The sequence below is a fragment of the Oncorhynchus kisutch genome, linkage group LG1, assembly GCF_002021735.2.
Source record: "Oncorhynchus kisutch isolate 150728-3 linkage group LG1, Okis_V2, whole genome shotgun sequence".
In the NCBI taxonomy this organism is placed as follows: domain Eukaryota; kingdom Metazoa; phylum Chordata; class Actinopteri; order Salmoniformes; family Salmonidae; genus Oncorhynchus; species Oncorhynchus kisutch.
Window position 1 is genome coordinate 67736966 of NC_034174.2, and position 26941 is coordinate 67763906.

The 26941-nt window shown below is 44.0% G+C and overlaps 1 protein-coding gene across 2 annotated transcripts in view; it reads right to left on the bottom strand.

Annotated features, from left to right (window-relative positions):
- The window catches only part of LOC109888552 (ubiquitin carboxyl-terminal hydrolase 43-like), a 102837-nt gene that overhangs the window by 59378 nt on the left and 16518 nt on the right, over positions 1-26941 (bottom strand). For both annotated transcript variants that reach the window (XM_031831213.1, XM_031831209.1), the window contains exon 3: positions 2833-2939. In XM_031831213.1, the coding sequence (XP_031687073.1) occupies positions 2833-2939 (107 nt within the window). The remainder of the gene's footprint in view (positions 1-2832; positions 2940-26941) is intronic.

Sequence of the window (26941 nt, forward strand, 5' to 3'; positions counted from 1 at the left end):
AACAGAGTTTGGAGTAGTTCTGTAATCACTTTACAGTAGACTGCATAATGTGACAACAACATGTACTCAATACTGAGACGTATCCTTAGGGAGCAGACCATCAAAGTACTTATTACTGGTGCTTGAAGTATTGTTTTGTAAACCCTGACTAAACACACACTACACTCTTTTTTAGCTGTCCCCAATGGAGAACCCTTCGAATAACACTTTTTTGCTCCAGGTAGAACCTTTTTGAGTTCGGTGTAGAACCCTTTCCAGAGTGTGTTCTACATGGAACTCAAAAGAGTTATACCTGGAACCAAAATGCGTTCCTGGAATTAAAAAAGGTTCATCCTATAGGGACAGGTTCCTTTTGGAACCCTTTTTCTAAGAGTGTACTACACCTTAGGTGTACAAATGTAGGATCTTAATTTGAGCCAGTTTGCTTCAGCAAGGAAATAATCCTGCAGAAATGGGAAATGGGAATTATTATGTGGGTTATAATTAATGAACATTTTTGTAGAGGTGGATACATTTTTCATTAGGGCAAGTCAAGTCTGAAATTTCAAAAATTGAAATTACAAACTTTAGAAGCCTTTTAAAAACTCAAATACACTAGAAGTTTGCATTACCTGCCTTGCAGGAAAATTGTCAGCAACAATTTTTTAAAATCTTATTAAGATCCTACATCTGTATATCCAGGATGGTGAGTCCAGACACTTCACAGCTGTCAGCCAAAACTGTTCGTCGAGGGCTGCAGTCCAAACACTTAAGACACCCTATCCCTTCAGCCCTTAAATTAAGTGGACACTTCTGATGACGTATCATGACGTCTGACGAGTATACACTTCCAGGGCAAGGGGCGAGGGAAGACGGAATGGACCACCCTTGGCCGGAAATTCGGCACTCAAACATCCCGCAATGATTGTGTTTTCAGCCACCGGTAACTTGTGGGTGCTTTATATACACTACAGTCAATTATGAGTGCATGTCTACTTTTATTGAATATATAATTATTAATATACGCCTACTGTATAATAGCTAGCAAATTAGTTAGCCTACCTAGCTGGAACTTCTGAAGAAGGAAAATGTTTTATTTCTACAATTTCCAAAAGATAACCAAACAAAACATATATTTCATTTTACGTGGCATTCTTTTTTACTTACACTTGTACGTCGACTTCTCCATTGATGTTGTTTTTAAGTTTTCGCGGATGTACAATCGTCGCGAATTGAATTATGGGGACTTCCCTTGCTTGGCTAATCATTTGGATCAACCTCCAAGATGGCGACGGGGACTCCCCCAAGGGCATAAGGCGAGGGTAAGTGGACGAGGGTTTGTCGTTTAACTGTTTGGACCGCAGCCTAGGTAGTGCACTATGAAGGGAATAGGGTGCCATTTGAGACAAGAGACAAAATGATTGATGAGAGGAGCCATCGCATTAGCATTCTTTGCTAAGCTGTTTAGAGATGCATTTGGAGTGTCTGGAAGGTCTCAGATTTCCCCTAGTGTCGCTACTCTTATCTGCTACTCTTACGTCCTATTATCATATTGCTATGATAATAGGACGTAAACACTACCTGTGTGCTGTTGTGGCAAACACATCATAGCCAAGAGCCAAGAGGGTCGGATGTTAAAGAAGACACACTTTACTCTGAATATTCCATCTCAGAATTCCGATATTCTGCCTCAAAATTCCGATATTCCATTTTAGACACAAATTTTTCCATAGGGGAAAATGGATTCTGAGGGCAATTTCCAATTAGCAGTCTGGAGAGATCAGTCTTCGCAGGGATACAGTGGGTTTGTATAAGTGTATAATCTATAATCCTGTGATTAGGGAGTGGGAATCATAATCCCATGATTGATTGAGTGGTTAACCCCGCATCATCATCAATACAGTCTAACTGTCTGGGGTTAACCCTATATTGATTGACTCACGCTAATCTACGAGCATGGTGTTAAGTCCAATACTAAACCCGATACAACTTGAGTCCTTCTTTGTTATAGAGAGGAGCGATGCCTGTTGGCTGCAATCGACTCCCTGCAGATTCTGTACATTTCAGGTCTAATCTCATTATCTATACAATAAGGATGTGTCAAAGTCTAATCATCCGTTAAACTGCTCAGTCAATCCATGTGGTATACAGATCAGTGGTTGGTATCATGAATCAACAAGTGGAACATTTCAACAGATTGATCTAAGAAGAGGTGGATGGGGAGGAAAGGAGATGGAGAACATCATGACAAGGCTAGCAGAGGGTCACTGCATTTCCATGAGACTGGCTACGCTGGGATCCTGCTGCTGCTGCTTTGTGTGTGTGTGTGTGTGTGTGTGTGTGTGTGTGTGTGTGTGTGTGTGTGTGTGTGTGTGTGTGTGTGTGTGTGTGTGTGTGTGTGTGTGTGTGTGTGTGTGTGAACACTGCAGACCAGGAGGAAAAGAGCCAAACAAGATACAGACAGAGACTAATCCCAGAAAGTGTTCACAGCTAGCTCAATGTGACCTACTTTAGCAGGCTACCGGTTCTTATCCACAGGAGGGAAAGTGCATGCTCACCTGTTCTGAATACCTATACTCTATATAATGGCATGCTATAGATTCTGGTGAGAAAAAAACTATGCACACAGACTTTACAAAAGTCTTGGATGAGAAGATTAGGTGTTTTTGTACTCCATGAAGCCTGGTGTGAGAAATCATGGTGTGAGAAATCATGGTGTGAGATATCGTTATTGAATTGCTGCATAACTTAAGTATGCGTTATCACATGACCTGTACTAATTGAATGTGACTCCTCACCTCTTATCGTCTGTGACTACTAATCTACCTGTATGATATTGTCTAGGACTATTACCTGTACTGTGCCTGAAAGTGGTCCTGGACGAAGCTGTGCCGCGTCCCAGGCTGTTGTGCTGCTGCTGGGCCGGAGACAGGGCTCTCCTCCGCTCCACCCAGCAGGCCCTGGAACAGAGAGAGAGAAAGCGTGAATGACCTGTATATATACATGTGTGTGTGTGTGTGTGTGTGAAAACGTCAACACTGAAACTAGAGCTGAACAGCAGCAGGGTAACAAGGTGTATCACAGCAGATGTAAACAGGAGCGCTACAATGGGACAGGGGCTAGATGAGGTGATAATGCATGTTAATACACTCTTGTACTTTTTATAGTGTTCAGCTTCGCTGGCGAAGAGAGAGAACGAACACAGCCAGATCTTACCTCGTGACTGTCATTACATGTGTGTGTGTTTGCGTTCCCATGTAATTCACTTTCCTCGGCTTTCCTTGGCTTAGGGGGAGATCGATGAGAGTTGGGTAGAAGGGGGAGCAGTAGGTAGGGAAACACATTAAAGTGAATATACTAAATCTGGGTTGAATCAAAACAAGTCGGTCTGGCTGCCCACTAGGGCTGTAAAGGTTCAACAAACCCGCGGTGGTACGTATTGCAGTTTTGGGGTTCGGTTAAGTTTCAGTACAGCGGGAAAATGAGACACCAACCATAATGTAGTTCATTTTTGTTTACTTAAGAGGTACAAAGTGTTGATATTCCTGATTCCATATATGATCATGATCCATATAATGCAGGGTGACAGCACAATCAGGAATAACAACACTGTATTTTCTTCAATGAAAAAACATGATTACTCATCCACAACAACACTAAAATAAAGTGCAATATGAGTGAAATCAAATCCAATTTGATTTGTCACATGCACCGAATACAACAGGTGAGGACCTTACAGTGAAATGTTTACTTACAAGCCCTTAACCAACAATGCCGTTTCAAGAAAAATACCCCCCAAAAATAAGAAATAAAATAAACAAATATTTAAAGAGCATTAGTAAAATAACTAGATATGCACAGGGGGTACCGGTACAGAGTCAATGTGCGGGGGCACCGGTTAGTCGAGGTAATTGAGGTAATATGTACATGTAGGTAGTTATTAAAGTGACTATGCATAAATAATAACAGAGAGTAGCAGCAGCGTAAAAGAGGGGGGGAAGAAATGCAAATAGTCTGGGTAGCCGTTTGATTAGATGTTCAGAAGTCTTATGGGTTTGGGGTAAAGCTGTTTAGAAGCCTCTTGGACCTGTCCAGGGACTGCGGTTGAAAATTAGCCGGCTGGTTAAACTGGCACTTTTACTGAAATGTTGATTAATGTGCACTGTCCCTGCAAAAATAAAATAAACTCAAACTCAAACCTAGACTTGGCGCTCCGGTACCGCTTGCCATGCGGTAGCAGAGAGAACAGTCTACGACTAGGGTGGCTGGAGTCTGACAATTTTTAGGGCCTTCCTCTGACACCGCCTGGTATAGAGGTCCTGGATGGCAGGAAGCTTGGCCCTGGTGATGTACTGGGCTGTATGCACTACCCTCTGTAGTGCCTTGCGGTCGGAGGCCGAGCAGTTGCCATACCAGGCAGGGATGCAACCAGTCAGTATACTCTCGATGGTGCAGCTGTAGAACTTTTTGAGGATCTGAGGACCCAGGCCAAATCTTTTCAGTCTCCTGAGGGGGGAATAGGTTTCGTTGTGCCCTCTTCACAACTGTATTGGTGTGCTTGGACCATGTTACTTTGTTGGTGATGTGAACGCCAAGGAACTTGAAGTTCTCAACCTGCTCCACTGCAGCACAGTCGATGAGAATTGGGGCATGTCCTCACTCCTCCTTTTCCTGTAGTCCACAATCATGTTATGTCATCTGCAAACTTAATGATGGTGTTGGAGTGAACAGGGAGTTCAGGAGGGGACTGAGCATGCACCCCTGAGGGGCCCCTTTGTTGAGGATCAGCGTGGCGGATGTGTTTTTACCTACCCTTACCACCTGGGTTCGCCCGTCAGGAAGTCCAGGATCCAGGTGCAGAGGGAGGTGTGGAGTCCCAGGGTCCTTAGCTTAGTGATGAGGTTTGAGGGCACTATGGTGTTGAACGCTGAGCTATAGCCAATGAATTGCAATCTCACATAGGTGTTCCTTTTGTCCAGGTGAGAAAGGGCAGTGTGGAGTGCAATAGAGAGTGTATCATCTGTGGATCTGTTGGGGAGGTATGCAAATTAGGGTGGTTCTAGGGTTTCTAGGATAATGGTGTTGATGTGAGTCATGACCAGTCTTTCAAAGCACTTTATGGCTACAGACGTGAGTGCTAAGGGTCGGTAGTCATTTAGGCAGGTTACCTTAGTATTCTTGGGTACCGGAAATATCGTGGTCTGCTTTAAACGTGTTGGTTTTACAGACTCAGACAGGGAGAGGTTGAAAATGTGAAGACACTTGCCAGTTGGTCAGCATATGCTCGGAGTTCACGTCCTGGTAATTCATCTGGCCCTGTGGCCTTGTGAATGTTGACCTGTTTAAAGGTCTTACTCACATCGGCTGCAGAGAGTGTGATCACACAGTCGTCCGGAACAGCTGATGCTCTCATGCCTGTTTCAGTGTTACTTGCCTCGAAGCGAGCATAGAAGTGATTTAGCTCGTCTGGTAGGCTCGTTTCACTGGGCAACCCTCGGCTGTGCTTCCCTTTGTAGTCTGTAATAGATTGCAAGCCCTTCCACATCTGATGAGCATCAGAGCCGGTGTAGTACGATTTGATCTTAATCCTGTATTGACGCTTTGCCTGTTTGATAGTTCTAGATCCTCCAACTGGTGGACCGCGGACCAGATCCAGATATATATATTTTTCTCTCGTTCGGGCATTGACCCCTGGTATCATATAAACACACAAAAGACATGAAAGAATGCTTAGAACTGCAGGAAATTAGCTTTAAATCAGCAAAACAAATCTCTGCCCCATGCAAAGCGTGTAGAATTGCGGGAAATTTGCTTTAAAACGGCTAAATGTTCTCTCCGCCAACAAGAGGGGTGTGAACAGTTTGGGGTCACATGGGTTGCGAGGTGGGGGTTTGTTACTACGCCGATAAATGACATTATCCATCCAGACCTTTGCCACCTAGGAATTTGTGTGACCGGATCTTCTCAAGTAGTAGTTGAGTACACTTGCTGTAGATGTCCTGCACAACATTGGCCAATTCATTGACAACTTCGTATTTAGCTTGCTTATATAGAGAAACTGCATTCACCCACAACTATAATTTATTGAAGTGCTTTGGTAGTTGATGTATTGAGTTCTGTTCAGTGCACAGAGAAATCAAACGAAGGATAGAGTGAACCACTGTGACTCATGGTGCTAGGGGACTGCAGGTAGATACAATTACCTGAACAGTGCCCGCTTGATGTAATCAAAGAGCAGCACACTGAGATATTTTCACCAAGAGCTTCTAGACTCAGGTGTGTTATGTTTTGGAGTGCCTTTAAAAAGACAGTCTTAGTCATCATAACCATACTAATCACTTCCTGCTAAACTGAAGGAGACAGATCCACTGGATTATGGAGCTCATTGAGCTATATGCTTCCATACTGGATATTCATTGATACTCTCAGCCAATGAAAAGTTTTTGAGGCATATATTATTTGGGACATGGGGAAATGTGTGTTGTGTGATGACTTTCAGCACGCTCGATAAGATTATTATTGTTGTCTTGTTTGGGGTGTTGTATGAAGCTACATGCTTCCATACTATTACTCTTTCTGTGAATCGCCTATGAGAGAGGCCTTCAATTAGTTGCTATGCAGAGTAAAAAAAATGAAATAGCCTCAGCAAACAAAGAGGTCACAGCCACATATCCAAGCTTTTATGGGGTTACGAATGAGGCTGATTCAATTGCTATTTAACTCATTCAAGTTGAAACCTTGTAGAGAACCCTTTGAGAGGTTTTGGGCCATGTGGCCAAAGTCTTGTGTAACCCCATGATACACTACATAGTATAGGTAAGTTTATACTGACTGGCCATGGGGCCAAAGTCTTGTGTAACCCCATGATACACTACATAGTATAGGTAAGCCTATACTGACTGGCCATGGGGCCAAAGTCTTGTGTAACCCCATGATACACTACATAGTATAGGTAAGCCTATACTGACTGGCCATGGGGCCAAAGTCTTGTGTAACCCCATGATACACTACATAGTATAGGTAAGCCTATACTGACTGCTTTCAGTGAGAACAGTACAGTTGACGGTAAAGAAATAGAGCAATAGGATGAAGGAGCTATTTGAGTTACTCTGCCCCAAAACATCACTTTAGTAGTTGTTTCCGACCTGGATGGTAATGGACAGTTTAAATGCCCTGCGTGAGGTCGTGAGATTGAAAATGAATTCATTGTCACCTGGGGACCAGAGCTAAGCGTCGGAGGCGATTTTGAAGTCGACATCAATTTCCGTTTTTGGGGTGAAAGTTCCGCCCTGAAGTTTGTGCCTGTCTAAAAATCTCTAATTACCTCAAACTAATTTAGGACACATTTAGAGCAAGGTCACATACACACATAGAATAATCACACCATAAGATATTGATATTGTATCAACATGTGTATCAATAAAACATACTGTAAGTACTGTACAACCAAGATTGACAACATAACCCTGGAGAATATCTGTCAGCTTAGTTTCATCAACATCTGTGATGTCATCAATTACTTGACACACTTCTGTGTCAACAGCAAAAGGCCTAACTGCTATTTATACCTCTTCTCCCCTCTTCGTATCCTAAATGTGTCACCATGTTCTTAAAAAAAGGTAAGAATGTCCATTATGCTTCCAGTGAAGAAGATGTGTGTGGTACACTTTCCTAGTTTCCCCAAAGGCAGGACAATCTCATCGTAACACTAGAAACACTCTCTTCAGAAGAGCACTCACCTACATTGGGAATAGCAGCAGTAGAGTGTGTGATGCATCTACAGTAAGTGTTTATGAGGACGTGTTAAAGAGTCTCAATAGGTTTGAGTCAGACTCATAATGGCCGTGCTTTCTTCTGACAAACTACATCATAACAACATTTTGCAAGATCTAAGGACGATGGTACACCAATTAGAAATAGGCTTACGTGTTGTTACATTATGAAGGTGAGGAGCAAAACCATGACAACATTTTACAACAACCATTACAAATAGTTGGATAATAGCCTCCATTATAGCTTGTCATCCAATGATTTTTTTTAAACACACAAAAAAACATTATGATGCACAACAAACTCCAGACTATCTAGTAATAATATTGTTTTGTCTCTTATTAAGTATTTTCAACCAAGAAGCTATTCCGCTGATAATGATGAGCCAAATGAACAAGATGTCTCTTTCAAGCTGTCGAATCCCCAAAGCAATTTTTTCCTTCGCTAACACAATTAAAGATTAAATACAGACATGGCTGGCCTGAGACGTGCTGGGGAATAATGGTTTATTGGAGCTATTAGCGCGCGAGAGAGAGAGCGAAAGCACTAGAAAATATTACATCTAGGGATTCTGCAAATCCTACAACACAGTGCAGAAGGTGCGCCATTAGAGAGGTGAATTTCAGTCTCTTGGTTGTGTCCTGTTAGCAGAGTTGTGTACCTGGTAAGGTTGGAAGCTGACACAGATAGGTACAGAGCTGCTGGTCAGCTAACTCAAATTTGACCTTCCTTTCTTTCAAAATATGGACAGAAAAACTGGATATGCTAATAGGTACAGTCCTTCAGGTCAGCTAACTCAAATATGATTTTCCTTTCAGTCAAAATGTGGACAAAAACATAGGAAATGCAAATAGGTACAGTCCTTCAGGTCAGTTAACTCAAACGTGACATTCCTTTCAGTCAAAATGTGGACAAAAACACAGGATATGCTAATAGGTACAGTCCTTCGGGTCAGCTAACTCAAATGTGATCTTCCTTTCAGTTAAAATGTGGACAAAAACACAGGATATGCTAATAGGTACAGTCCTTCAGGTCAGTTAACTCAAATGTGACATTCCTTTCAGTCAAAATGTGGACAAAAACACAGGATATGCTAATAGGTGACTGAGACCAATACCTTGAGTAGATGGAAGAATCAACTCAACTACAGCCAGAGACAGAACTAAACCATAGTCAGAGATAGTATAGTATACTAGCATAGTACAGAATCCTCAGCTAAGTAGCCTGGTCCCAGTCCTTACACAAATCACCATGGAAACATTGGGTTCTTTTCCCATCAAAATGTGGACTGAGGAGGACGTTTTTCATTAAACACAGCATCTCCTTGGAAATGAGTTGTGAGTTTAAAACCACGAAGCACAAACTCTCCCCGCAGCAATTCATCTTAATAAAATAACTCAACATAACTTTTAACAGTTACATATTGCAGAGTTGTGTTTATTCTATTTTCCTGATAGAGAGGAAGGGAAGCTAGTGGGCTTAACCTGGGTTGTATTGCTTAGGCACCTTATGGGGAAAAACAGACAAACAGGGAGGAACTGGCTGATCTTGATCTCGTAAAATAAGAAGTGCATGTTTTACTTTTCCATAATGTGTTATTTTAAGAGGTGCATAGTTTCGCAACTCTGCACTACGGAATGTGCTTTTAGCAATCCAATTGTTTATCAAGCCACTAACAGGTTAAGGTAATACATAAGGCTTATATAAGGGGATAGACTGTCCTGTCCTCTCTGTTGAGAGTGAGTGGCTGATAAAGAGAGTCTCCGGGTGGACGCTGCAGTAGTAGCAGTAAGAGTGTATATTGGGGAATACCCGCAGACCCAAGGCATGTGTTGCCAGGCACTGCAGCGAAGGCTCGGGCTACTTAATTCTCTATTCATAATAAATCCAAAGCCCGGTGGGCTTCGCTGCACACTAGAGAAGGCACCTTCCCCACAAGTAGGTCAACAGGCACTTAGCTGGACCTTAGAACAAACAACAGATGCCTCCATTCAACTGTGATTTCTCTAAAAGTGGGTGTGTGCGTGCACTAACATTTTCATATATCTGGGAACCACTGATGAATAAATACCCCTACAGTATTTTTCCTTGCTCTGCCATTGTCTGCCAAGGCAGGTGGGCCTGCCAAAAATACATGCGAAGCAGGAGTTAGCGTAACATGAGAGATGCTAATATGCAAAAAGAGCTAAAATGTTAAATTGTGTAATCTAAAAGTGCTGAAAGCTAACAGCTAACAGATCCATTTTCTGGGCCCAATGTAGCTCAGAGGAGAAAATTAGCACTGGCATCCAAACCTTTCCAGGCTATTTACAGGGCCTTGCAAAAGTATTCATCCCCCTTGGTGTTTTTCTTATTTTGTTGCATTACAACCTGTCATTTCATTTTTTGGGGGGGGGGGGGGGGGGGGTTTCATGTAATGGACATACACAAAATAGTCCAAATTGGTCAAGTGAAATGAAAAAAAATGATTTGTTTAAAAAAATGATAAGAACCAAAAAAAACGGAAAAGTGATCCGTGCAGATGTATTCACCCCTTTGCTAGGAAGCCCCGAAATAAGATCTGGTGCAACCAATTACTTTCATAAGTCACATAATTAGCTAAATAAAGTCCACCTGTGTTCAATCTGTGTCACATGATATGTTACGTGATCTCAGTATATATACACACCTATTCTGAAAGACCCCAGAATCTGCAACACCACTAAGCAAGGGGCACCACTAAGCAAGGGGTACCACCAAGCAAGCGGCACCATGAAGACCAAGGACCTCTCCAAACAGGTCAGGGACAAGGTTGTAGAGAAGTACAGATCAGGGTTGGGTTCTAAAAAAATATCTGAAACTTTGAACATCCCACGGAGCACCATTAAATCCATTATTTAAAAAATGGAAAGAATATGGCACCACAACAAACCTGCCAAGAGAGGGAGCCCACCAAAACTCACAGACCAGGCAAGGAGGGCATTAATCAGAGAGGCAACAAAGAGACCAAAGAAAACCCTGAAGGAGCTACAAAGCTCCACAGTGGAGATTGGAGTATCTGTCCATAGGACTACTGTAAGTTGTACACTCCACAGAGCTGAGCTTTTCAGAATGAGTGGCCAGAAAAAAGCCATTGCTTAAAGAAAAAAATAAGCTACACGTTTGGTGTTTGCCAAAAGGCAAGTGGGAGACTCCCCAAACATATGGAAGAAGGTACTCTGGTCAGATGAAACTAAAATGGAGCTTTTTGGCCACTAAGGAAAACACAATGTCTGGCGCAAACCCAACACCTCCCATCACCCCGAGAACACCATCCCCACAGTGAAGCATGGTGGTGGCAACATCATGCGGTGGGAATGTTTTTCATTGACAGGGACTGAGAAACTGGTCAGAATTGAAGGAATGATGGATGGCACTAAATACAGGGAAATTCTTGTGGGAAACCTGTTTCAGCGGGACCTCCTTCCAGTAGGAAAATGATGGCACTAAATACAGGGAAATTCTTGAGGGAAACCTGTTTCAGCAGGACCTCCTTCAAGCAGGACAATGACCCGACGCATACTGCTAAAGCAACACTTGAGTGGTTTAATGGGAAACATTTAAATATCTTGGAATGAACTCGTCAAAGCCCAGACCTCATTCCAATTGAGAAACTGTGGTTTGACTTAAAGATTGCTGTACACCAGCGGAACCCATCCAACTTGAAGGAGCTGGAGCAGTTTTGTCTTGAAGAATGGGCAAAAATCCCAGTGGCTAGATGTGTCAAGCTTATAGAGACATATCCCAAGAGACTTGCAGCTGTAATTGCTGCAAAAGGTGGCTCTACAAAGTATTGACTTTGGGGGGTGAATAGTTATGCACGCTCAAGTCTTCTGTTTTTATGTTTTATTTCTTGTTTTGTTTCACAATAAAAAATATTTTCCATCTTCAAAGTGTTGTGTAAATCAAATGATTCAAACTCCCCAAAAAATATTTTTTTATTCCAGGTTGTAAAGCAACAAAATAGCAAAAAAGGGGGGTGAATACTTTCGCAAGCTACTGTAATTGATTTCCAGAATTTAAATGATTGGAGCAGAGCAAGATTTCAGAAGTTATTCCACAGCTAAAGCAGATATACAGGACATACTGGCTACGTGAATATTGTATCGAAGTCAAGGGGAATCTATTCCCAAGCAGACAGAAAGTGAGATGTGTATTTGAAAAGGTTATTATATACACTGATAGCTTGCGGAATGCCTTACCCCTAAAATCAGGTGAGAAATTAAACTTACAAAGCTTAAGACATGGGAAGTCAAGTGATCATGTGTAGCTGTTTACATACCATCAGAGTCAGAGGCTGGCACTAAGACAGCATTGAATGAGCTGTATTCCGCCATAAGCAAAAACGCTCACCCAGAGGAGGCGGTCCTAGTGGCCGGGGAGTTTAATGCAGGGAAACTTAAATCTGTTTTACCAAATTTCAATCAGCATGTTAAATGTTCAACCAGAGGGAAAAGAACTCTGGACCACCTTTACTCCACACAGAGATGTATACAAAGCTCTCCCTCGCCCTCCATTTGGCAAATCTGACCGTAATTCTATGCTCCTCATTCCTGCTTACAAACAAAAATTAAAGAAGGAAGCACCAGTGACTCTGTCTATAAAAAAGTGGTCAGATGAAACATATGATAAACTACAGGACTGTTTTGCTAGCACAGACTGGAATATGTTCCGAGATTCTTCCGATGGCATTGAGGAGTACACCACATCAGTCACTGGCTTCATCAATAAGTGCATTGATGACGTCGTCCCCACAGTTACCGTACATACATACCTCAACCAGAAACAATGGATTACAGGCAACATCCGCACTGAGCTAAAGGCTAGAGCTGCCGCTTTCAAGGAGCGGGACTCTAACGCAGAAGCTTATAAGAAATCCCGCTATGCCCTCTGACGAACCATCAAACAAGCAAAGCGTCAATACAGGACTAAGATCGAATCGTACTACACCGGCTCTGATGCTCGTCGGATGTGGCAGAGCTTGCAAACCATTACAGACTACAAATGAAAGCACAGCTGACAGTTGCCCAGTGACACAAGCCTACCAGACTAGCTAAACTACGTCTATGCTCGCTTCGAGGCAAATAACACTGAAACATGCATTATAGCAGCAGCTGTTCTGGAAGACTGTGTGGTCATGTTCTCCGCAGCCGGTGTGTGTAAGACCTTTAAACAGGTCAACATCCACAAGGCCGCAGGGCCAGATGGATTATCAGGACGTGTACTGTCTTCACTGACATATTCAACCTCTCCCTGTCCGAATCTGTAATACCAACATGTTTTAAGCAGACCACCATAATGGCTGTGCCCAAGAATACTAAGGTATCCTGCCTAAATGACTACCAACCCATAGCACTCATGCCTGTAGCCAGACTGCAGTCATGGCTCACATCAACCCCATTATCCCAGAACCCCTAGACCCGACTCCAATTTGCATAACGCCCAACAGATCCACTGATGATGCAATCTCTATTGTACACTGCCCTTTCCCACCTGGACAAAAGAAACACCTATGTGAGAATGCTATTAATTGACTACAGCTCAGCGTTCAACACCATAGTGCCCTCGAAGCTAATCAATAAGGACCCTGGGACTACACACCTCCCTCTGCAACTGGATCCTGGACTTCCTGACAGGCCGCCCCCAGGTGGTAAGGGTAGGTAACAACACATCCACGACGCTGATCCTCAGGGGTGCGTGCTCAGTACCCTTCTGAACTCCCTGTTCACTCATGACTGCACGGCCAGGCACGACTCCAACACCATCTTTAAGTTTGCCGATGACACAACAGTGGTAGGCCTGATCACCGACAACTACGAGACAGCCTATAGGGAGGAGGTCAGAGACCTGACGTGACGTGCAAGGACAACAATCTCTCCCTCAACGTAATCAAGACAAAGGAGATGATTGTGGACTACAGGAAAAGGAGGAGCGAGGACATGCCCCCATTCTTATCAACTGTGCTGCAGTGGAGCAGGTTGAGAACTTAAAGTTCCTTGGCATCCACCAACAAAGTAACATGGTCCAAACACACCAAGACAGTTGTGAAGAGGGCACAACGAAACCCATTCCCCCTCAGGAGACTGAAAAGATTTGGCCTGGGTCCTCAGATCCTCAAAAGGTTCTACAGCTGCACCATCGAGAGCACTGGTTGCATCCCTGCCTGGTATGGCAACTGCTCGGCCTCCGACCGCAAGGCACTACAGAGGGTAGTGCGTATGGCCCAGTACATCACCAGGGCCAAGCTTCCTGCCATCCAGGACCTCTATACCAGGAAGGCCCTAAAAATGGTCCAAGACTCCAACCACCCTAGCCATAGACTGTTCTCTCTGCTACCGCACGGCAAGCGGTACCGGAGCACAAAGTCTAGGTCCAAGAGGCTTCTAAACAGCTTCTACCCTCAAGCCATAAGACTCCTGAACTCCTAATCAAATGGCTACCCAGACTATTTGCACATTTGATTTGATGATCATGCACTGTGTACATCCATCCATTTTGTGTATTGCTAGGCAGTTACATAAACAATGGATTTGTATTTTTTTATTGGTTTCTCACAATGCTTGCACTGAACATTTCTGCCCTGGAGCATGTATTGAACACAGAAATAAAAATAACCTATGCCTTTTCTTCCTCAGAAGAGGATCCTTTTCTTTTCAGGATCCTTTTCTGCTGTTGCTTTTGCCATGAAAGGTGTGACGTCAAACAGACACATATCACTGCAATCAGCAGAACTAAGGCAGCGTCGCAGGGAGGCACACACAAGGGTATACTCATGGGTATTGGGTATCAGAACATCACATTTCTGCACATGCACGACCCGTAGCCTCAAGGACTGAATCCCAAATGGCACTCTATTCCCATATTATATTGTTTCCTACTCTATTACCATATTATATTGTTTCCTACGGGCCCTGGTCAACAGTATTCCCATTACAAAGGGAATAGGTTCTCATTTGAGACGAAGCCAAGGACTCTTCCGTAACAGGGCGGTCCGGTCCTCTCATGCGGACTGAAACAGTTCAATAAGTCACAGCCATGTCTGCTTCGTGTCTGTCTTGACAGTGTGATGATGTCATCAGAGGACACACATATCAATAGGAGTCTTTAATAAGTCCCAGACAGATGTTTCCTACGTGTCGGTCTTTGTTCGACATGCCAGAGGACATACTCACGTGTGGCTGTGTTTTTGACACAGACATTGCGTGATCCCGCTAATCTAGTTGGAGACATGAATACAAGCTGGATGGATGATGATCATCATCACTTCTGGTTTCGGCTCAATGTAAAAATGCAGTTGAAGAGTGAGTCTCTTATACGAAGCAGCGAAATAATGATATCTTCTCACGATGCCGAGCAACTGCCCCAAAAAACTGGATCGCTCACTTTTTCGTAAACGAGGCCGTGTATGCCAGCTGTAGGGCTAGGCAGGGAGGGGACTACCGTTGAGTTTAGCCCAAAAATAGAGCTCTGCTGGTGGGGAGGCAAGCCGTTGTCCTCCCCTGCCAGGACCCACGGACCTAGCTCACCTTCTGCCGGAGTATGAGAGACGTTGTGAGGTGTTGCTCACTGTACTACCACATGCTCAGTGCTGACCCTGATGAAGACAGCTTGGCTGTCGAAATGTTGGTAATTAAACTTTAGCATCTGAGCTCCTAGAGTGTGCGGCTCCTTTTTATTTTCCAGTGCTGACCTAAAAACACACACTGTTCCTGGGCTGTTGCATCCTGGGCCGTACTCTCCCTCCTGTCTGGGACTCTCTATAAGAGATTGAGGTACTTCTGTATAGTAGGAGCCCAAGCTCTCTGGGGTCCCTGAAGCTAGCCTGTGACTATACCGCTGGGTATGCAGAGGTAACCTTACAGGTCCCAAAGCAAACTGGTTCTGTTTGTCCCAACAGGGCTCCTGTACGATTTACTCACACTCATAACAGTCACAGTGTGAGGCCTAATTTATTCTGTTCAGGTCCTGTGATATCCGAGAGAAACAGACAGAAGCAGCAGCTCACATAGGACTCTGCATGGTCCTGTGCTCTGTGATCCATGTAGTGGCAGAGACGTCCCTGGTTGCTTCTTCTGAGGTTTTCATAATGCGGCAGCCAGAACATAGAAACACATGTTGTTTTCCTACCCCTGTTTCACGGTGTACCGCAGTGTGTGTGTGTGTGCACTTATGCACCACGGTGTGTAGCCACAGGGAGATGTTTGGAGTTGGGGGTGCTGGGTAGAGGTTGAGCAGAGGTGTTTTTAGGATTTCCACACATAGGGGGGGGGGGGGACTGGATTTCATGCAACTCTACTTCATTTACATGATAGATGACATGACAAAATAATTTTTTATACTACACAAATGGACGAAATGAGTGGCTACTCTGACAGTGAGAATATATTCTTCCTAATATTGTACATTCTGTGTGTTTTTTACATTTGCCTGGGCTATTGTTTGAGTTCAAGACCAGGTCATTTTTATTGCAGCCACACTGACTCACCCAATGATGAAGATGAAGCCTAGGCTACTCACCGGTGATGGCCCATGCACTCGTACCATTAGCCTACCACAAAATGATAAAGCTACTTTGAAAAACAGTGCCGTAATCTCTGAATCGCTCAGAAGTTGTTGAAATCATTTGTTAGCTTCTACAGACAGATGAGTCTTAGTATGAGTCCTGGCTGCCAGTCTTGACTTGAATCGGAACTGCCATCTATGGATTATATTTCTACAGTTGATTGCAGCTGTCAGTTAACCTTCTGCAAATTTCAAAATACAATTGTGAGAAAAACATACAGGAAAGCAGATGCCTACACTGTATTTCTAATCAATTTTATGTTATTTTAATGGACAAAAAAAATGTGTTTTTCTTTCAAAAACAATGACATTTCTAAGTGACCCCAAACTTTTGAGCGGTAGTGTACATTTCGTGATATGATATCGTGAGGTCCCTGGCAAACCCAGCCCTAAAATATGCTAAAGATGTTTGAACGCAAAGTCAGCAACTGTGTTTTTGTACACGACCGAATCCACAGTGAATCTTCAGTCAACGTTTAAACTGCATTAGACTAATAACCACTAAATGTAAAACACAGTCATCACCACAGTCATAAAACCAGAGTCCTGGGGCCAGTGATTACTTCTGAGACCCAGATTAAGTGATCATTTCAAAACACATTTTTTTTAAAATCAGATGTAGGACTAGAGCTTAATCACATTGGGACAAAGTGCCTGAATTTCTGTATTTTCTGTGTATTTCATTTGCTTCTACATCAGACTCTGAAGGGGTTAGCAAAATCACTTGTGCTTCCTACCACTTATAGTGGTTCTGACTAATTTCAGCAGGAAATCAAACCGGTCTCTGAGCCAGTGATCATTTCAAAACAAAAGTTGAATCAATAGTTGGACTCTTGAGCTTAACACTACCACCTGTGCAATCCCAGCAGCTCCAGAAGCCCAACTGTCAGCCATAGATCTGAGCTGAATCTTAATACCCACTGGGCACAGATTCCACGATGGTTCAACATAATTTCACTGAAATGTGGAAACAACGTTGATTCAACCAGTGTGTGCCCAGTGGGTAGCGACATGCTCTGTGGGAAAGAATCCAGAGTGGCTCCATTCATGGATGTAGTAGAGAGATAAGGAAAGAGGCATTGACAGAACAGAATTTGGTCCCCTGTGATGGTTTCTGTTCTTGGATCTTTTTCCTCCCTCACACACACTGAATGGGATGTGAGTGTGCGAACTATATGGAGTCTCAAAAGACTGTGTGTGTGTGTGTGTGTGTACAAAAACTTTCTTTGGATATGTTCCACAGACACCCCACAGAAGCACATGCTGTAAGCCGGCAGCTCAGCGGTTCTCTGTGCTGTACGAGATGACATCTGTCACCGCTGCGCGTGCGGATGAGGCAAGCCAATATTGACACAGCCGGCTGTTTTCACGTTTACAGAAGAGCCCCACAGCCTCCTGTCGTTCTTTTCCAGAGTTTGGACGGCGTGAGCGGATTCAGATGGAAGGCGTAGCGCGCAACCGTGTCCTCAGCACGCTCTGAAGCTTCATAGAACACAAAAGGGAAGGAAAGTAATGGGTCTAGCAGGGTTGAGGTCAATTCCAATTGAAGTAAGTCAATTCATGAGGTAAACTGAAATTCTAATTACAATTATTATTTTCCTCATTGACATGAATTCCGTTTACTTCCTGAATTGAAATGGAGTTGACCCCCAACCCCTGGTCTCTATCCAGGTCCCTGGTGTGTTCTTCCCTCACCTAACAACCCAACTTTGTTTCCAACTTTCTGTCCCAACTTCATGTTCTGTTCCGGTTAAGGAGGGATTAAGAACTCAACAGAGCGGACAGGGGGACATGGCAGCATGGATGGCAGGAGTTGAAAAGAAAAGGAAGAGGTCAGCAGGAACAGAGATGGGGGGGGCAAGGAAAGAGGGAGGGGGTCTGAAATGCTTGCCCTGCAGTAAAGGGGCTGACTCACTCCTATTCTTTTAGCCGCGGAGAGCTGCTGCTAATTCGGGTCTATTCAGTGCAGGATTACGGTAATGTGGCCGTCTGGATGATGAAAGGGGAAACAAAAGGCATTCTATACCCTTTCCTCCCTCCCTCCCTTACTCCCTCTGTCCTCATACTTGTAGACCATCCATCCCTGTCTCTCTGCTTCTGTCCCCCCTCTCTATCAGTTATGACAGCATTGCCCACTCTATGTCACCTCTCTCTATCAGTTATGACAGCATTGCCCACTCTATGTCACCTCTCTCTTTCAGTTATGATGGCATTGCCCACTCTATGTCACCCCTCTCTATCAGTTATGATGGCATTGCCCACTCTATGTCACCTCTCTCTATCAGTTATGACAGCATTGCCCACTCTATGTCACCCCTCTCTATCAGTTATGATGGCATTGCCCACTCTGTCACATCTCTCTATCAGTTATGACGGCATTACCCACTCTATGTCACCTCTCTCTATCAGTTATGACGGCATTGCCCACTCTGTCACCTCTCTCTATCAGTTATGACAGCATTGCCCACTCTGTCACCTCTCTCTATCAGTTATGACAGCATTGCCCACTCTATGTCACCTCTCTCTATCAGTTGACAGCATTGCCCACTCTGTCACCTTTCTCTATCAGTTATGACAGCATTGCCCACTCTATGTCACCCCTCTCTATCAGTTATGACAGCATTGCCCACTCTATGTCACCACTCTCTATCAGTTATGACAGCATTGCCCACTCTATGTCACCTCTCTCTATCTGTCCAGACACTAGATGAAGGTCACCACTATATTCCTATTAGAAGAATACATATCAACTGTTGAAGTAGAGGGCAGTAAATATATGTAATGGGTTTCTCTCTTCACTGTTGGTTATTATACCGTCAGACACAGACAGAGAGGCCACTCCTTTCCAATTTGGCCATAACAGGCCCACTGAGCACATATAGGCAAACGTGTGCCTAAAAACTAGAGCGGGGACAATACCAGTATACTAGTCAGTATCGTGGCAAGGAAACAAAACACAAAGCGTATTTCACTTCTTTAATGTTGAAAACAGACATCATTATGTTGTCATCCAGAGCCACATGTGTTTATCTTCCAAGCTATAGTTCACAATATTTTACATACAGCTGGTTTTGAAAGGACCAAAGAGTTTGGACTGCTTCGTGTTTTCATTTTTTCCATGTAAAAAATATGGCGCCCTTGCCCTACTAAAAACACAGTGAAACTTGCCAACTAAGCCTTCTAACACTGATCCAAGACCTGTCCAAAGAGTGCTGGAACTGGGTGTATACTCTCCGATGGCATGGGGCGCAGCCAAACTCTCTGCCCTCTAGCAGTTTCTGTGGAGAAGCTCGCTGAACCAACATGCACAGATGCACGCAACGCAACGCACGCACGCACACACACACGCACAAAGACAAAAACTGAAAATAAGAGGCCACAGAACAGAGCTCTTGGCAGCTCCTTCAGAGCCAAATCTGACTTGGCAAAGACCAGAGAGGGGTGAGAGGAAAAGAGGAGAGCGGTCTCTCATTTGCACACTGGCTATGTTCACAGGCAAATATTAATTTCAGAAATAAATTATCCGACCTAAGCTAAGAGAGGAAAGAGGAAGGAGAGAAAATCTATTATTTTGTGAAGAGGAACAGGTCGTAGAGGTCAGCGGTTTTTCATTTTAGTAAAAAGTGATGCTCTAAGATAAAACCACATTCCACAAGAGTGCCCATGTGTAAGAGATCTCCTACAAAGCTCCCTTCAGTGCAAATTCCTTTTTAACATGAAATGTGGAGGATTTGTTTTCTCACTCTCTCTTTCTCTCTCTCTGAAAGGTTACAAAGGACAACATCCATTAAAAATCCTCATATCACTTTCACATCAAATTGGGTTATAAAATCTGGTCTAGGTTGGTTTTATGGTGCGATTTCAACATGGGCCGCTTTGTAGAATGAAACCTTGAGTATCCTTGTCGCCACATTGTCTGTCTACCAGACCAGAATTCAAAGGGAAAGTGGCAATCTCACCAAGTAAAATAATCCACAACCGTACTTTAAAATTGACCAGGAAAGAGGACACTGAAAGGGCCAAAAATCCAGTTAAACTGAACAGGAAACAAGAGTACGAACTACGAAGTAAACAAAATCCACTTATAAGACAGAGAAACAGAAAAAAAAACAGACAAGAGACGGTGAACCAAAACACACCTGTTGCGGTGTTACAAAACAGGCTCCTGTTCCTCTGTGAAGTGGAACGCAGCCAAAACAAACTCAGGACCGTGACCTTTCTGCCCCTCAGGGTTCAAAAATAACATTTGCTGAAGGTAGGTAAACAAAAAGGGACGCTAGTCCGGTCAGGTGTTCGGTCAGAGGAGGGGAGAACAGAATGCAAATATTCTTGTCAGGCCACAAGCCAAAGGGTGTGGAAGAGAATGTCTGTGTTCTTCGGAACAGGTAAAACTACATTATAGCCACCACTCCAGTTATACAGCTTCAGAGGGCCAGGAAGGTATTACCTTATATGGGAACGATGACAATAAAGATGGGTGTGGGATATGATGACACAAGACAATGGGCCTCAAGGCCAGACATTGTGAACTTTATTGGCAAACAAAAGGCACCACTGTATTCAGTGGTATTCTTTCACAGCATTTTCCACACGAGCAGAACAGGTTGGCATTACACACAGAGACTACAGCGACAAAGGGAGGCAATACGAGCGTGAAATAGTGAGGTAAGGAGAATGACAAGTCCTCAAGGCCTGTAGAGTACAGTTGAAGTGGTGGGTTTCTGTGGACAAGTCTCACACAATAAAGTCACAGACAGTGCACTTCTCCATTGAAGACTTTCCTCCTATGTAGTACACTACTTTTGACCAAGTAGTACCAGCGCATTAGCGAGAGTGAACTTTAAATCGGAAACAATGTCCTCACGGCAAATGCACCTTGCGCCAAATTTCTCTTCCCTTGGTCTGGTAAGCCAGGCTAAATGAGGAACACAACAGCATCGTACAGAACGGTCCCAGCAGCGGGAGCAGTAGCCTCAGAGACGAACAGGAGGTCAACCTCATCCATGGGGACCATTATTACCTTCAGCCCAGGGAAGCTCACTGCTTACAAATCCATCCAGTTTTATTCAAATTATGTTTCAAATCAAAATAATCGGTATGCATTTACACGGGCATTTTGCTCATATTACTCTCCTATGTGTGTGTGTGTGTGTGTGTGTGTGTGTGTGTGTGTGTGTGTGTGTGTGTGTGTGTGTGTGTGTGTGCCTTTTAACTCTAATAAAACAGTCAAGGAGAAATCCGCCAGGCACATAAGGAGATATATTTTTGAATATGATAAATTAGGAGGAGAATGAAATGATAGTGTATAGCTCTTAACATTCAAACCATGTGTTGGTGTTCATCAAAGGCTTGAGTGGTGCTTCTCTCCCTGGCTGAGCCCAGCTCTGATTTTACACCCAGAGAGAAAGAGTGGTCAATTCTTCCACACTAACCCAACTCAACCTTCCACCAAACAACAATTAAATACACACCAGACTCACCCTCAACTTACTAATGAGCGTTCTTTTTCCCTCTCAAAGGAGACAAATGTGTTGATGCAGCTGAATATTTGTAATATTCCTGAACTATTTAGGGGGTCTGGGCGTCTTTTGAAATATTCATGGATTTAATCAAATGTTAGCTAAGTAAAGTATTAAATATTTCAGGCAGGTGTGTGTGTGATCCATTAAAGGCCTTTAAAATGGCAATCCATGGCAGTCAGCCGTCTCTGTGTGGCACCTCTGAGGTACCCTACCTGTGTGTGTGTGTGTGTGTGTGTGTGTGTGTGTGTGTGTGTGTGTGTGTGTGTGTGTGTGTGTGTGTGTGTGTGTGTGTGTGTGTGTGTGTGTGTGTGTGTGTGTGTGTGTGTGTGTGTGTGTGTGTGTGTGTGTGTGTGTGTGTGTGTGGAAGATGGGTGGGCTGTGAAAGTGGAGAAGTGGGACAGTCGCATTACTTACCCCCCCAGAGTATAGAGACATAGTAAAAAGAAAAAGTAAGAAAGACAAAGAGAGAGAGAGAGAGAGAGAGAGAAGTAGTATGTATAAATATGAGTGTGTCTGTAAGCCATATGTAATCTGTCTGTGTTTGTGTGTTATGTGTGAGAGGAACTGAGGCTGAGTGCCCTTAGAAAGCCCACTGTGAAAGCCCCCCCCCCTCTCTCAGCAGATCGATCCCGGGGCTAATGTTCCTGCCATTAATGGAGCGGCAGCCAACGCTCTTCCTCCTAATTTGAGCTTCTCTCCTGATCCCCAGGGAGATTCCATTTCATTAGTCCCCTGTGGTGCTTCAGTCACGGGCAATACTCTGAGAGGCCTAGCTACCCCACAGCGAGCCTGGATGTCCACAGTCAGATAGGGGGTCCCTGGGTAGGGTCCCTGAGCTAGAGCGCTGTCTCTGGAGGCTTAGTGGAAGACCGAGGGCACATTGCGATGATAATAGACTCAGGGTTGACTCCTGGTGGGGAGGCTGGGTCCTGACTCTGTACCATGTTGTGACTGTGGCTCTCTGATGCCCCTGTGGGAGCGGTAATTGGCTTGGGCAGCAAGCAGACGCATGCACACACAAACACTCTTCGTCCTCCTTTATCTTCATCACTCTGTGGCACGAGGACGACGATAGACTCCTTCTCTCACCCCATTATGACCTCACAGATGATGTCCAACAACGCTTCCACAGCCAAACCACTCAGTATCACTCTCTTAGTATCTATCTCCATCTTTGACCATCAAATAATTACAGAAGGAAGAAAATCAGGCAAACCGGAGGAGGTTTACAGGGCATCGTCTTTTGCAAAGTAAGGCCAAGTGGAAGACAAATAACACCTCGGTCTCCAAAAAGGTGTGAGCTCTTTCAGAAGCGCTAACTGATCAGACAAACCTAGACAGAGGAGCGTTGATACCTCGACGGCCCAATTCAGCAGGTTTGACAAAAGAACACAAAGCAGCTATCTGCTCAGTTAGGTGAATCCCTGAAGCTGAGAGCTGCTGGTGTCAACACCTTTCTATTTGTCTCTCTCGATACCATGGCACTACAAAAGCCCACCTGAAACTTTTTCTTTCTTTTATCCCTCAGAAGCATTCTGAAATGAGTCAGGGGAGGGGGAGGGGGGGCAGGGAGAGGGGACGCAAATTGGCCCTGCTCAATCATTTATCTTTCAATAGCTGAATAGTAGATGGAGCCACGTTAGGAGGAAGGAGGCTTTAAAAAGACAGGGAAAGGGATCAGGGTGAATAATGGATGAAGAATCCAACGTTGAGAAAAGGAAAAAGGAGGCATGTCGAGAAATATTTCATAAAGCCGCGATTTTTTTGTTGTTGTGCGTTTTAAATCCTATTAGGAGGTGAGGTAGTGTGTGTGTGTGTGTGTGTGTGTGTGTGTGTGTGTGTGTGTGTAGTGGTGGGATTAGTTCCCCATCGGTCCCAGATTCCCTTCATTCGGGGCCACATGTTTTCAGTGATAAAAATATACACCACAGCGCCACTACTACAATGCCCCTCTCCACTGTGTTCTTCTTTATACAGTAGTGTAGCAAAAAAAATGGGTATTAGTGGTGATATTGATGTTACGGTATCTGTTCCGTGACAGGAAGCAGCAAATAAGGAGTTTTGCTTCAATTTCCTTCCTCTCCAGCTGCTCAGTCTCACACAAAATAGACATCTGTGAAGGGAAAAGGAGATCGAAGCCCATCATGCAGTCAAACAGACAGGGGAAAATCCACCAACAAACGTCTCGCCCCATCTCCCTTTCTCCCTCCCTCTCTCCCCCACTCTCTCTATGCCGTGCGGAATTTGAAGCATCTGAGAAATGTCACTGGTGTTCTAATGGGATTGTGGCTGGGCTTCGGCGGGGCTGGCGGGAGAGGTGTCGTTTGAAGTCACCTGTGAGAGAGGTTGAGCGGGATCGCCGGGGCAGAAGGAGAAAGGGTCTGTGGCCATCTGCCCCGTCAACCCCTCAGCCCTGATCTTAACACTCGGCTGTAGCTGAAGTCTGGCAACGGCTTAGACAGATCATCACTGACAAGTAGACCAGACAGACAAATGGAGAGATGAGTCAGAGGAGAAAGAGAGAGAGAGAGAGGGAGAAGCAGAGTTGAGACTGTGAGCATGGGAGAAAAAGCGAGAGAGTGAGAGTGGGAGGAAAGGAAAGATAAGCAACCTGTGAACCCCAATGTCTAATCAATGTACAACACTAATGAGACAGAGAAGAGAGGAAAGATGACTTCATTTAGCTCCAGAGCAGTAGAGGGAACGCAGAGATGTCCAATGGTAGATCCATTCTCTCTATATGACGGACTGCCAGTGTCAAGTCTGATGGCACAACTGAATGAGGTGTATCAGAGCTTTAACATCCCCATGGGCAACACTGACAGGAGACATCCGATACAGCATCCATCAACCCCTACCTGTCTACCTGTCATCGACGTCTGATCTGTACCATAAACAAACACATTTCTCTGGAGAACAGGGCCTCTTAACCCTCACATCCGTAGATGTTAAACCCACAATTTCCGTGTCTGTCAATAATGTGTTCTATCGCCGCCTCGCCGGCTGCCACAACGTCCAGAGACCAAATGTCTAAGTCTAAGCAGTTTACTTCCATCCATCCAGGCTGGTTTTTTCTTCCTTCTTTTTTCCCCCTCCATCCACTCACCCTGTCAACTCTCTCCGGGCGCAGAGTGAGAAGCCAGCTATTATCGACGTTTAAAATGGATTAACGCAGAGATAATGCCTCTGTGAGTTAGCAGCGGTGTTGGGATGCTAGGCATCGTTTACCACTACCGTCCGAAGGGGTGAGACGGATAGAGAGAGAGAGAGGGTAAGATGGATCGGCTTTTAAACCACTCACTCAGGCAGGCATGCCCACTCACTGGATGGGAGGTCAAGGCCAAGGGCCAGATGTAACAATTCTAAAGGGAACGAAGTGAGTCTGTCTGATTTATTTTCATTCCGACACCAGAGAAATATTGTGCAAACTGGTTTAGATAGGCCTGATACTTTCATATTATGAGAAATACTGTTGTCAAGCCTGAGGGGTTGGACGAAGGCGACACAGGCGTTATTTGAAACTGGCCCTGTAATCCCCTTCTACTACGATGGGTTCCGGTTCAAGGAGACTTGGCTTCCTTCAGCAACTGATCAAACGTCAGTTTACTGAGCTGCCTCTGTTGACCGACTTCCTTACGTAACCTTCCACTGGCTGAGGAAGGTGAACCGGCTCAGCTGGTCACATGGCTGGTAGTATGCTGGACCACAGGTTATAGTAGGTCCCGGTTACTGAACCAATACACATAAAGTAGGCCCCTGCTACTGAACCCATACACCAATAACAGAGAACTGATCTTAAAATGGAGGACTGCAGGTGCATTAGGTTTGAGGTTTGGTTTCTGCTCTGTTCTATGGGCCTTGCAGGCCAGTGTGAGTCCATGTAGATAATGCAGAAATGCATTCTTCAAACACAGACCATCCATTCTAAAAGATGCTTATGTAAAGAAACACACGCGGCACTAATTTGTCTTTTGTAGTTTTGCAAAGGTATTGCAAAGGTAAAAGTGGGGTGTAACGGGGGACAAGTGGAGCAGAGAGTGGATGTGTAAGGATGTTGAAACTAAGCAGTTATAGAGTTGTAAAGGAAATGTACTGTAGAGGAGGCGATACAGTGAGCTACAAAAGCGACATTTTTGCTCTGTACTCCAGCACTTTGAAATGATACAATGTCGAGGAGGTTAAAGTGCAGACTGTCAGCTTTAATTTGAGTGTATGTTCATCCATATTGGGTGAATCGTTTAGAAATTTTTGTACATAGTCCCCCCATTTTAGGGGACCAAAAGTATAGGGACAAATTCACTTATATGTGTATTAAAGTAGTAAAGAGTTAAGTATTTGGTCCCATATTCATAGCACGCAATGACTACATACATCAAGCTTGTGACTACACATTTGTTGGATGCATTTGCTGTTTGTTTTGGTTGTGTTTCATGGTTAGCATGTCTTGGGGGTATTTTATTTTACCTTTATTTAACAAGGCAAGTCAGTTAAGAACAAACTCTTATTTTCAATGACGGCCTTGTTCAGTGGGTATGATATTTGTGCGTCTAACTTTCTCACTCATCATTATTCACGGTTCATTCAGGACTATCAGTAATCATGGTAACATCCACATTAATGTAGAAGTGTTCAGAAACATATTCTATTCTCATATACAATAAAAGTGACTCCAAAATGACACAATACATTATTTACCATTCATTTCTATTGGGCACAAAATAATCTGAAACACAACCAAAACAAATGCATCCAAGAAATGTGTAGTCACAACCTTGATGTAGTCATTGCGTCATAGAAATATGGGACCAAATACTTTTTACTACTTTAATACACATACACAATTTGTCCCAATACTTTTGGTTCCCTAAAATGTGGGGACTTCGTACAAAAGTGCTGTAATTTCCAAACGGTTCACCTGATATGGATGAAAATACCCCTCAAATGAAAGCTGATAGTCTCCACTTTAACCTCATAGTCATTGTATCATTTCAAATCCAAAGTGCTGGAGTACAGAGCCAAACAAAATATGTGTCACTCTCCTAATATTTTTGGAGCTCACTGTATAAGAAAGGTACCATTCACTCAGTGAA